The sequence below is a fragment of the Osmerus mordax genome, chromosome 22 (genome assembly GCF_038355195.1).
Source record: "Osmerus mordax isolate fOsmMor3 chromosome 22, fOsmMor3.pri, whole genome shotgun sequence".
Taxonomy (NCBI): domain Eukaryota; kingdom Metazoa; phylum Chordata; class Actinopteri; order Osmeriformes; family Osmeridae; genus Osmerus; species Osmerus mordax.
The window spans coordinates 10,908,981-10,922,065 of record NC_090071.1 but is presented as its reverse complement, the minus strand read 5'-3'; the positions used below and the strand labels follow the sequence as shown (position 1 = coordinate 10,922,065).

Here is a 13,085-nt window from a genome sequence, read left to right as displayed (position 1 = left end):
TGATGACGATAATGACTGCTGCGCTATAACCATACAGGCCGCATATTGGTATACAGCTCTTGAATATAAAGCATTTTGGAACGAACACATCTCTGTCGTAAACATCATCCTCAGCAGAATAAAGTCTATATTAGCCTATAAAGCCATACTCTAACTCTTCATATCACAATTTTCGGTCTGAAATGGAATAGACTGAAATAACCTGCTATTTTGTTAATTGTAGCCCATCTATAGCCTACCTATTATTCTGGGCTATTTCATAATTTCCCATAAAACTAACTGAACAATCTCTGTTGATAATATATTATATTATAAACACTGAAGTCGTATAGGCCAACAGGATTCCTTTTACATCATAAAATAAATCTGCATTTGATTTACAATCCACATTTGTTTAATAATTGATTTAATAATAATACAAATTCAGAATTTGATACATAGTTGTATAATGAATTTGTACATATTTAGACAACCAAATAAAGACATTTTGTATACTGTTCTTCTGCGTGGCTCGAGCTCGGTCCATTGTGCCATTGTACTAACCAACTTACCGTAACGATCGCGTGGGCGAGAACATCTTTTTCACAGAACAGAGAGTTTACAAATCACTAGAAACTACAAATTAAACTCCCACGAAATACACAGTGCTCCCTTTATACTAGATCCGTTAAAGTTAAGGCTATTGATTGTTTGCTTGCCTTGATAATCACTGCCAACCTATAGGCCCTAAACACAGAGCGGCAATAGTCCCACCAACATATAGAGAAATCCAGCTTGTTTCTTTTGTCTCGGCGTGGATGACAAGTGGTGAGAGCTGGAGCTCAGTTTGAAAATAAGACAAGAGCGATGCTGAAAAGTTGAGCTGAGATAGCATTTGTGCCTCAGTCAAAATGCTTCCGTTGGTTATTCATTAATCTGAGTTATGGCCGCTCAAGCAAGGGTCAGCACGGAGCCCAGAGCAGAAATACCTCACAGAAGATTCACATGTGTAGAATTATGTAGCACTCACATACTCATGGCAAAGGTTTCGTCTTATATAAAAAATATAGTTTTTTCATTGATATATATATTTGTTTATTTATTGTGTTTGTGATATCAGTCACCGTCTCTGTTTAGGGAAGGACATCAGCAAATGGCAGACAAAAGCTGAACTCACCAAATCTGTATTTCAGAGAACCACGGAGACGTGGTCACACAGATCATAAAGGAGACCAAGGACATTAAAGCTGCAAACTACACAAAAAGGTTGCCTACTTAAAGACATATAGGCCTATCTGAAATAACGTTTAGGTCTTGTGATTTAATTTCTAGTTAAAAAGTGGATTACATTCTAAAATGTTAACGGGTTATTTAACTAATAACACAGTGATGGGACGTTGACAGTATTGTGGTCACCACATTAATAACATCGGATGTAATATCTTAAAGAATTAGGCCTATATTCAATTTATTTTAATAACAAATGATCAAACTAGACTCCAATTGATGTGTAGCTTTTTAGGTTTGTGATAAAGATGTTACAGTGGAGAAGCCTGTAATTTGTAAGGTTATTTTCTTGGGGGCAAATTGTTCACAAACAACAGTAACCACGAGGCGCATTTGCCTACACAAAGAAACACGATCACCAGTTTCAAACAATAAATGTTGTAAACCAAATATTATAGGATTAAATATGTAGTCCACTTGTAACTGTGAACATGCCTTTATAACCGAACTCGAAATCGAATCTCGAAAGTGTTTTTCTCTTCATTCCAAATAAAGGCGTTTCTACGCGCGCAGGACAGGCAGTCATAAATATCCTCGAGCACAGCGGTGACAGATAGCCCACATTAGTATGCACCGCGAGCTCTCAGTAGCTGCCTGAGTCGGAGGCCTCCCTCGTGCATGCACCACTATATGGCTAAAAGGGCATCTGCACAGGATACAGGAGGTTATCACAGCACAGAAGGGCTTTTTATGGACGCCACCCAGGTCCCCCTGCTCACGAATCCAACTAGATTGGAACAATAGGACGTTCGCAAGAATATTGGAAAATTATCGGCTTTTAGACATGGTTCTTATCACAAGAGGATTTTTTCCCGTCATAAACCACCTCTGAATAATTACTGCAGATCTGAGAAACTAGGTTTAGCAGTGGTCTTGTTCTGGTGAACATGTAAAGGCAGGTTCCTTTCAAGGCAGATAACATACACTTGGACATCCAAAATAGCAAATTATTTTAGCTCAAAGTAATACTACCATCAGAAGAATTTCCTCTTACAAAGTATTTTTTTTCCTATGCCAAAGTCATCCTAATGGCTCATTGTGGGTGTCTTAAACATTAAGACCAGAGGTCTTTGTTCCCTTTAAGAGAGGAGAAATGTGGATGGACCACCAAATGCCGATTAGCGTTCTTGGTGGTTATTCTAGACAAAAGGAGATCTTAGACGACAGGTTAATGTTTAACCGACTCTCTGTGATGGCCAGGGCTTTGTGAGGGTTAGCTGGATAGTATAACAGTCTCGTTTCCATTCATCAAAACGCATGCTTTGCTATTTGAATGAAAAAAAGATCTGATAGTTGTAAAAATGTGTCTATTTTAAACACGCTTCGAGTCTTTGCTTCTGGATTCTAGATATGACAGGGTCTTTGACTGATTCCTTTTTTCAGCAGGTCCCAGAAAGAGAGAGAGGGTGAGAGAGGGAGGGGGTAGCATTTTCCGGTCACCCTGCCACATAACTCCCTCCTATTGGCCAACAGCTGTTATAGGCCAGACTAGATGCCCGCCATGCAGAAGGCCACTTATTATGACAGTTGTGTGTTTGAGGACGGTCCCTACCCCAAGTCAGAGGGACACACATACACACACCCTGTCTACCGGGCCCTCCCAGAACCCCCTCACGCTCCTACAACACACACCGATGAACATGGCGGCAGGGACAGCCATGATACCCGGAGTAAAGTCACCCCTCCTCCTCCTCCTCCTCCTCCGCCTCCTCCTCCGCCTCCGCCTCCTCCTCCTCTGCAGCAGTTGGCCCCGCCTCTGCCTGCCATCCCCCTTTCCTCCAGCTCCCATCCCCCTAACGGAACTCCTGGTGGAGCTCCTCCAGCCAGGGCCAAGCTGGTGTTTCCCTGGATGAAGGACTCTCGTCAGAACGCCAAGCATAAGAATAACAACACCAGCAAAGAGGGTATTTATCACTGATTTCAAGGTGTTATACAATAGCTTATGTCTCCCCTGACCTCCCTTGTTCTCTCTGACTTGTTTGAGGGTTAATTCAACCATCAGCTTAATTGTGTAAAAGCAGGTCCCAAACCCAGAATATAACCTCCAGGCTGAGATGTTTCCCATGTCTTTCAGGGGAGCAGTGTGAGGAGTACAGCCCACCCGAGGGGGGCTCGAAGCGGATCAGAACCGCTTACACTAGCGCCCAGCTGGTGGAACTGGAAAAGGAGTTCCACTTCAACCGCTACCTCTGCCGACCACGGCGGGTGGAGCTCGCTAACGTCCTTCACCTGTCCGAGCGCCAGATCAAGATCTGGTTCCAGAACCGCAGGATGAAATACAAGAAAGACCAGCGGGGTTTAGGGTCACTGCCCTCCCCGCTGGGCTTGTCTCCTGACTGCAGCCCACCCATCCACCACACTGGGTTTGTAGCTCACCTCCACAGCTACGACCCGCCCTCACCACAATCCTTTTCCAGGGCGCCGCCGGGCGTGTACAACTTGCCGTCATACCCGGTGGATCAGAGCCTTGAGCAGCAGAGACGGTACCCCGAATATGAGCATCAGGGCTACCATGGTAACGGTGGCTATGTCGCGAACGCTAATCCTCAAAGCCAGGGTGTGTATAGTGCTGAGAGCTTCTCTGACTCTGGGCCGCACTCAGGCCCAGGGTTCCACATGGGCCCCCTCCCCCAGCACCACTCTGCCCCCTTGGAGTACCATGGCACGGGGGGCCATGCCGGGTCCTGCCTCTCCGACCCCACCTTCCCCGAAATCACCCCACGCCACACCGCTCAGGGACGGACACTTGAGGTTCCGAGGCTGACCCACCTGTAGAGGTTCGGCTGACTCACCTGTAGTCCTGTAACCCAATAACTACCTGTAGTCTACAGGGGTTGTGCCTCTCTGTTTGATGGCCGCTTTAGACAAGAGGAAATACAGGGTACATAGCATGGAGGCTGAGCTGTCTCTATGGAATGCACGCACAATACACATGTGAGTCCTAGTATCCTGCCCACGTATTTTGCTACATTTGAGTTGCTAGGGGAAGGGGTGGGGGTGGGGGGGTGGGGGGGTCAGCTCTGAGTAGGATTGGTTGAGGGTGAGCGGAGAGGGTGCTGGTCTTGGAAGCCAAGATTGTATTGAGTTGTGTCAAATATGAGTTATCAATCAAACCTTGAGATAAAAACACACACACCCTTCTGAGAGGATAAATGTGAGTTTACGTCATCAACATCACACGGGATACTTTTAGTGCAAAATATTGGGTAGATTATCAATTTGTTATAGGTGGAATGAGAAACAGTATTTTTATGTAATTGTTTTGATATCTTGTCGCATGCAGTTTATTGTATTTATTATCAAACCTTCCATGTTTACATATCGTAGATAATGTGACACTTAATTATGAATTTTAAGGCACTTAAGGTGGCAATGTCATTCTGTGTTTTGTAGAGTAAATATGTTTTAATTTTATTAAATGTCAAATGTAGTGAATCTAGTATTTTGTTAAATATTATAGAATAAAAAAATCTTTGATAAGAAAATTGTATGGATTTGTTTAAACCTCATCAATACATACGGTAAATCACAAAATCTAAAAAATTATTTACGAAACAAGAGGTCAACATGAAAATGATGGACCAGACGATGTTAAACACGGCGAGACAACACATGTGTTAGAAAGACAGGCTTAAACATACTCTAGGACTCCTGGCAGTCAAGGATCTCTGTCATGTCATCATATGGAACTGAATACAACTAACCAAACAACTAACTAAGCAAGGCCACTGATGAAAACTTAGACCACTGCAATTTGGCTGAGCAAGAATTATATGTGAATCCCTGCGTGAGGAGGAGTGAAGTTGGCCCCCCACCCAACGCAAAACGTCAAAATAGTCTCAATCGTTTGTGCTCCGTTTGTGCTGAAATTATTTTCGTTTGTGCTGCTTTAATTGTGTAGATATTAAAGAATGTTTTATAGGTCATCCTGAGGTCACTCAAACCCAAAATAGTCTCAACCGTTTGTGCTTCGTTTGTGCCGTTAAAATGTTCGTTTTTGCTGCAACGGTATTTTTTATATTGGACATTTAATTGTCTGGCGATGACGTCACCCCCTCCACCCTCCCACTTGCTCAAAACTGATTGTTAATAGTCGCAATAAAACATTCTTTAATATCTAAAAAATGAAAGCAGCACAAACGAAAATAATTGCAGCACAAACCAGCACAAACCTAGCACAAACGATTGAGACTATTTTGACGGTGTTTTGCGTTGGGTGGGTGGCCAACTTCACGCAGGTTTGAGACCTTGACTACGGAACTAACAATGTTCCACTCGATTTGAAGCAGCGGACAGCTGCAGAGACGCACCGGTGCGTCTGACGTCAGAGCAACACTGATGCTGCGGCGTGCCCTTAACCTTGTTGTACGCTGAGAATATTCTACACACAACTGCGGTTTAGTTTGAGTTTTGACAGATTTCACTATGTCACTTGCAGCAGAGGCCTTTGTCTCCCAGATAGCAGGTAATGTGTCTTCATTGAATTGTTGTTACATGTCTTTATGCTTGCAAGCTAGCTAGTATCCAGCAGCAACATTAGCCACTGTAGCCAGCAGAAATATAGCTATGGGGGTGTGCCCGCGTCACAAATTAGCACACACATCAACAGAGTATATGTTCCAATCAAAGGTTATATACTGCATCAAAGTCATCTATGGTTGTAGTTCAGTTGTGCTCGGCGTGTGCCCTTGCCAACGTAACCGCATTCGTCGTAGCTAGCACTCGCTCCTACTGTGTTAACTAAGGCGGCTAGCTGCTTATGCTAGGTAGTATAGTCGTCATCCACGGGGATATGCTGTGCCAACGTAGTTTCTCACCACGTCTGTGTGTTTGACCTTTCCGTTTCCTGCAGCCGCTGAGCCTTGGCCGGAAAACGCCACCCTGTATCAGCCTCTGAGAGGTGAGTTTCCACAGACAGTTTCGTTTTTAAAAATTAGTCTCTGATTGGATGGTTGTTACTGGTGGTCTGAAGCAGGTGTGTTTACACCAGGTAGTGTACTGTAAGACCTCACTGTTAGGGATGCTTACCAGACCGTACACAAAGTTTCTGCATTTGGATACAATGTTTCCCTCTGTCTTTATATCCATCCATTGATCCCTTCTGCCCATCGCTACCACCATGCCTACATATCTCCTTCTTCCTTCTCTCTTTCTCTCCCTCTCTGGTGTTGTTCTCCAGAAGACCAGATCTTGCTGTCAGATTGTGCTTCCTCTCTAGCAGTGCAGGTAAGTCTACGCCAACATATTACACACGTTACTAGACAACAGACGACAGCAGGACATGTTCCCAGGCAACCCAGTACAGCTTGACACGTTGCTAGGCAGCAGAGCCATTTGACCACGTTATGACGCCACATAGGACAGTGTGACTTGGGCAAGAATTCCCCTGCCTTCCCAAGAACTCAGAACAGTGTGAGCTGGAGAGGTGCTGCTCAGACAGCCCAGCTGGGCAGACATTGTTCTTAATGTAGTACCTGGTGTCCAGATATCAGTGGATCCCCTGGCGTATCTGAATCCTAGCCTGGTGAATATGACAGAAGGATAGATAGGACGTGACTGTACTGTAGGGTTAGTGGATGACATGGGAGGGTAGATGATGAAGCGTTGTCACTGTGTGTCCTAGGCCTACCTGAGGATGTGTGGCCTTCCTGTCCAGGTGATCTGCCGACCCAACGCAGAGTACATGTCCCCCTCCGGTCAGTCTTCCATGGCTACTGTGTTTGTGTGTGTATTTGTGTGTGTGTGTGTGTGTACACTGAAAGTTGATTATGTGTATCCCCAGGTAAAGTCCCCTTCGTTCAGGTTGGAAACCAGGTGGTGTCAGAGCTGGGGCCTATAGTACAGTTCACCAAGGCTAAGGTAACATGCGTGCGCACACAGACACACACACACGCTGTTTCAACCTTTATTTGTGCTTTGGTCTAGGTGAGGGAGAAAAGGGCCAATAGGAAAGTGTGCCAGGGGTGATTACATGGTAGCACGACAACACAATGACCTGGAAACGAAAATGCTTAGTAATATTATTTATTATTATTCATATTTATTTGCACAACGCCACTGTGAATGCTGCCACAAAAAATAATACAGTAAACTGCTAAAGACACGCACCTGCCAGGGCTTAATAATACCTCTCTAACAAAGGTGCATGACACCAGTTCTTTGCCTATTGTTCTTAACAAGTATAAACTACATTACAGAATGTATGCACATGGGCATCTTAACTGTCCCCTTGCCCCTGTGCAAACAACCAAACCAAACAAAAATCACACTATACCGGGTCCAATTAACAAACGAAAGGATTTCAAAATAGTGGATACTACTAACAGCAAGTTTCTAACAAATACGCATAAAGACACAATCAAATCAAATCCACACAGTAACAAAATCGACTCTCGCATGGAAGACAGTTGGGATATAAATGGGAGACAAACAGCTGATTGGTTTGGAGCAGTAAGCGCTAGTGACAAGGAATGGAGACGATTAGATGATTAGAAGGGAGTCAGGTGGCTGAGCGGTGAGGGAATCGGGCTAGTAATCCGAAGGTTTCCAGTTCGATTCCCGGTCATGCCAACTGACGTTGTGTCCTTGGGCAAGGCACTTCACCCTGCTTGCCTCGGGGGAATGTCCCTGTATTTACTGTAAGTCGCTCTGGATAAGAGCGTCTGCTAAATGACTAAATGTAAATGTGAATTAGCGAATCACAGACGGACACCTGGGAAACAAAACATAAACCACAACTATACGGACATAGACAGGAATATCTGGAAATAAACATGCCTGTAAAACACACATACTGTGCACCTGTCTGAATCCCTTCTCCTCCACCCCAGGGCCACACTCTCAGCGATGGTCTAGATGATGTGCAGAGAGCTGAGATGAAGGCCTACATGGAACTGGTCAACAACATGTTATTCACTGCAGAGGTACACTAACACACACACACATCCAATGTATTAAGTTAAACCTCCTCCTCTTTCTCTACCTCTCTACATCTACTTCCTTCTCCCTACCTCTCGCTCTCTCTACCTCTAGCTCTCACACTCTTATCTTATTGTTTTGGTTCCTCTCTTCCTTCTGCCCATTAAATGAGTCTTTTTCCCCTGTCTCATTTCCTCTCTCTGTGTCCAGTTGTATATCCAGTGGTGTGATGAGACCACAGCGGCCGAGGTGAGAGCCTAAACCTTCATCTTCACCAGGCAGCTGTTTGGGCATCTGGGGAGAGGAGGAGAACGAGAAGGAGGAGAAGACGATCTGTGCAGGAAGAACAAAACAAACAAACATTATTTATTTTTTTACTCTGTGTGTGTGTGTGTGTGTGTGTTTGTTTGCGTGTGTGTGTGTGTGTATATGTGCTCTCTCACTCACTCAGATCTCGCGGCCCAGGTACAGCAGTCCATTCTCCTGGCCTCTCAACCACATCCTAGCCTATCAGAAACAGTGGGAGGTCCGAAGGAAGATGAACGCCATTGGCTGGGCGGGCAAGAGTCTGGAACAGGTCAGAGTTCAGACAGACCCCAGTAGAACACAGTAGAATAGGACAGAAACACATAGAACATAAGTCCGGGCTCACAGACCCACTTTGAAACCAGAACCGAACCATTTGATTATGTTGTCGTCATACATTGTGCATAATTAACTATATTTGTCTCTAATCCCAGAATGACATTGATTGTTCATTTGAATAACTCCTCTTCTCTCTGCTCTCCTTCTTCTTCCTCAGGTGTATGAAGATGTGAGCCAGTGCTGTCAGGCTCTCTCTCAACGTCTAGGAACACAGCCCTACTTCTTCAACAAGCAGTATGTTTATCCTGAGTTAAATGACAGTAGTACATTAGATTAGTACACCGTACAATGTTAGAGTAGTACTCTCTATTATAGTAGTTTTATATTAGACTTGTGCTTCGTATTACAATAACAGTGTATTAGACTATTGTTCCGTTTTACAGTAACAGTATATCAGACTTACAGCGTCTACCAAATGACTTGGATGTAATAAGAGCAATGCACTCCTCCCCCACTCCACCCCTCCCCCCAACACATGTCCCAGGCCCACAGAGCTGGATGCCCTGGTGTTCGGCCACCTCTTCACCATCCTGACCACGCGTCTGACCAGCGACCAGTTGGGGGAGAAGGTCAAGGCTTACAGCAACCTGCTGGGGTTTGTGCGCCGCGTGGAGCAGGCCTACTTCGAGAACAGCCAGGCTGGAACCACCTCCAGAGGCTTGAGCAAGGGTCCCTCGCTCATCTGAGAGCTGCACCCACACATCTGCACACACACACAAATGCACACACAAAAACACACGCACACAAAATAAATCACTGATATGGACATGCACACACATAAACACGAAGACACACATGCACATAAGAAGGGAAACAGTTCCCACACATGCATGCGCCACACACACCAACCCCATCATCTGGTTAGGGTTAGTCCCTTATTCCTCCGGTCCTGAACCCTGGAACTACCAAGCTTTCCCTCCCTCCCTCCCTCCTTACTCTCCCCCCTCCTTCTCCTCCCTCTATTCTTGTCTCCTTCTCCCTCCTCTCTCCCCCTTCCCTTCCAGTTGTGTCTATGTCTGTTAATGCCATAACAGGAATACACCCTGTGTATTATACCCTGTGTATTCCTGTGTATCTGTGACGTTTCAAACAACACCAAGCAATTACTCGTATATCAATATGTCACCAAATTGTTTTCCCCCCCTTTTCTAATGTCTGATTTTGTTGTTGTTTTTTGTCCTCTGAATTGTTGAATGGAAAGTGCCTACTCAAATAAAACCCCATCTGTCAGACCATGGAGGTGCCTGTTCTGAGCTGTTATTGATGCTGCAGGGGGAGTAGGAAGGGATAAGGGATAGGAGGAGAACGTAGGTCAGGAGGTATGTTTGAGGACATGAGAGGGAGGGGGTGAGTGAGGAGGTGAAAAGTAGGGGGTGAGAGGGAGGGGTGAGGGAGGTGTGTATGCTAAGGTGACGAACATTGGTATTCTAGAGATATAAGCAGCTAGCCTCTGTGGGCACATTGATACTAAAACACACACGAATACACAAACAACACACCATGTAGGTCTTAGGGAACTCTGGGAAGGGTTCCAGGAAGTGGACAGGAAACTGATCATTATGATGTCCCAGGAGATGTGCATGTGTGTGTAGACGTGCGAGTGTGAGACAAGATCAAGGTGCAGGCTAGAGGCTCGTCCTGGGCGTGGCCTTAAGTCTGGGGTTGCAGCGGTTGCCCCTGGCAATGGCAGCTTTGAACCCTGAAACCCAGACTGTGACAGGTCACATGACAGATGGGTTGACTGAAATGACCCTCTGCTCTTTTCTGGAATGTCGGTGTTCTTCATCCAGACAAACTGATCCCACCCACTCACATACACACCTTATATATAACTACTCTATGTTGACAGATTGACCAGTGCGATAAGAGTTGTATCAATTAGAGACAGTTAAGACTGTTTTTCCCTTCTCTGCATACACACAAGCACACACACCCACACACTTACTCATATATACACACGCATTTATACACACACCTTTCACAAACATACACAAACAGTTCTCACACAAACACATGCACTACGTGCACACAAAGCAGTCTGTGACTCCTGTTGTTGCTGGGAACACCCCCCCTAGTGGTGGGAGCATGTACCACACTTAACCCTGCACACTGTCCAACTGTCTGTCTATCTGTCTGCCTACCTTCATGCTTGCTTGCTTGTCTGAGTCCTTGGACTGTCTGGGACTCTGTGACCAACTCGGCTGTAAATACGATGGTAAACCTGAAAAGGTTCAGTTACACATAGCTTGGTCGTACTCTGTATGTAGCAGAGTGTGTGAGGCAGGGCTCCAGGGGCTTGATGACCCTTGACCTTTGTGGCGACCCCTTGCATCTCTGCAGGGTCACACCACGGTCAGCTACTCCAGTCAGACGTACACAAACACACACTCACGCATACACAATGAGATATATCAACCCCCTCCTACTAATACATAAACACATATTTACACATAACACACCCTATTTTGCTGCAGGTTGCATTTGAGTACAGCCCTCTTCCACAAATTCAGATGAGATGATTGATTGATAAAACCTCTGGTCAAACCCATCTAATTCCGGCAGAGCTGTGTGTGTGTGTGTCTGTGTGTGTTTACATTGAGTTCATCCATCTTCCTATGTGGTTGAGAAGGGGAGACGCAGAGAAGACATCACTCATATTTGGGTTCAGGAGCAGGTCAAAAAACAAACACACATATCTATCTATCATCTATGTCTGTCTGTCTATCTGTCTGTCAATTTATGTTTCCCTCTTCATTCTCTCTCACCCTCATAACTGCTGACTCTTTCTTCCTTTTATCTCTCTCTCTCTCACTCTCAATTCAATTTAGCTTTATTAGCATGACAGTCATTACAACCGTATTGCCAAAGCAAGAAGCACAACAACAGACAACCATACATCAACAACACCATTCAAAAACAACATAAGGAACGACAGTCAGTATTGTCCGGAACATGTGGCAAAAACAAAGCGTCAAGAACAGAAAACAACAAATCAAAACAAAAACAGCCAAGTAAATAGCTACAGTGAAGTGGACAACACATATTACAAATATAATTTCAAGGCTGGTCACACTACACTCAGGTTTTCCCTCATTTCTTGGCACTCCTTAAGAAATTGTCCAGATAGGGGGGCTGTGTGTCCCTCCCCTAAGAGTAATTTTAGCTTTTCATCATCACACAGTGTGGTGAACAATGGTATGAGGGTTTCAAATTTATTAAAGAAAGGCTGTCTTGTATTTCTGTATTTTTGGCTCTCCCTCTCTCTCTCTCTCTCTCCCTCTAAACACCATCCCCAGCCCCAGTTCACGTTGTTTCGGTTTTGAGGAGGAGTTACCGGTGTGGCGTCATCCAGACTCAGGCGAATCACATAGTACCCCTGTTCAATCTTAGATTTATTAGCGAGACGTGCCCAACCATTCTCTCTCTCTGTCTTTCTTTCTCTTTCTCTCTCTGTCTGCTTATTTATTTATTTCCCTTTCTCCATTTATGGTTCTTTTTTTCACTTTCGTTACCTCTTTCACACACATTTAATAACATACATACAAATAAACACAAAAATACAACACTTATGCACTAATACTCACTGCAAGCTATTGCCCAATCAACTACCACCAGCATCTCTGGACCTCTGTCTCCACCTACTGGTAGAACATGGTGTAGTTTAATCCTCCTCTTCTCTCTGAGATAAACCTCACACCGACCCATCCCCCATCCCAGAGTTACAATGACTCTCATGTCAGCTCTTAGTCACAAGCGTTGCTGGTCAAGAGTCAGAGCCAATCATGACAACCCTGTCCCAGGTCTGCAGGTCCTCTGAGTTTAGCTGATCCAAGAGCAGGCCTTGTCATAGGGAGAGAAAGAAACAGAGGCTGAGGCAGGGAAAATGGATGAAGTAGGGAGATTCAGAGGGATAGAGGGAGGGAGGGAGGAAAAGAGGGTGGGGGTGGAGAGAGACTGAGGAGGGGGAGGAAACAACCTAATTAATATTCGTAGCCATAAAAATGAGACGTGGGAGCAAGGCTAATTTTATTAGCCCATTAATCTCCCTACACTGCGATGTCACCACAGTCAACCAATGCGATGAAGAGTGGAGCAATTATAATCTTTGTAACATGCACACACACACATGCACACAAACACATTTACAATAGTTAAATATACACTGATATTGTATCATGTCTGTAGTAATAGTCAGATATTTGGAGAGGAAGAGAGAGAGAGGAGTGCTCTATGATTTAATGGATTGACATAGAGAA

The 13,085-nt window shown here is 44.8% G+C and overlaps 2 protein-coding genes across 3 annotated transcripts; both read left to right on the top strand.

Annotated features, from left to right (window-relative positions):
• The first annotated feature begins 2,758 nt into the window (after positions 1 to 2,758).
• On the top strand, positions 2,759 to 4,041 carry LOC136965897 (homeobox protein Hox-D3-like). Its single transcript, XM_067260196.1, has 2 exons — positions 2,759 to 3,170; positions 3,341 to 4,041. Exons 1-2 carry the CDS (start codon positions 2,759 to 2,761, stop codon positions 4,039 to 4,041), a joined length of 1,113 nt encoding a protein of 370 aa, XP_067116297.1.
• A 1,537-nt stretch (positions 4,042 to 5,578) lies between these two features.
• Positions 5,579 to 9,649, top strand: mtx2 (metaxin 2). 2 transcript variants are annotated; one of them, XM_067260382.1, is made up of 10 exons: positions 5,579 to 5,731; positions 6,119 to 6,166; positions 6,449 to 6,492; positions 6,890 to 6,962; positions 7,049 to 7,125; positions 8,097 to 8,189; positions 8,395 to 8,433; positions 8,636 to 8,761; positions 8,987 to 9,063; positions 9,314 to 9,649. In XM_067260382.1, the coding sequence occupies exons 1-10, from the start codon at positions 5,692 to 5,694 to the stop codon at positions 9,513 to 9,515; spliced, it is 819 nt and encodes a 272-aa protein (XP_067116483.1). In that variant the 5' UTR covers positions 5,579 to 5,691; the 3' UTR covers positions 9,516 to 9,649. The 2 variants fall into 2 exon arrangements, with proteins under 2 accessions (XP_067116483.1, XP_067116482.1); XM_067260381.1 differs by having other exon boundaries at positions 6,446 to 6,492.
• Positions 9,650 to 13,085: the final 3,436 nt, after the last annotated feature.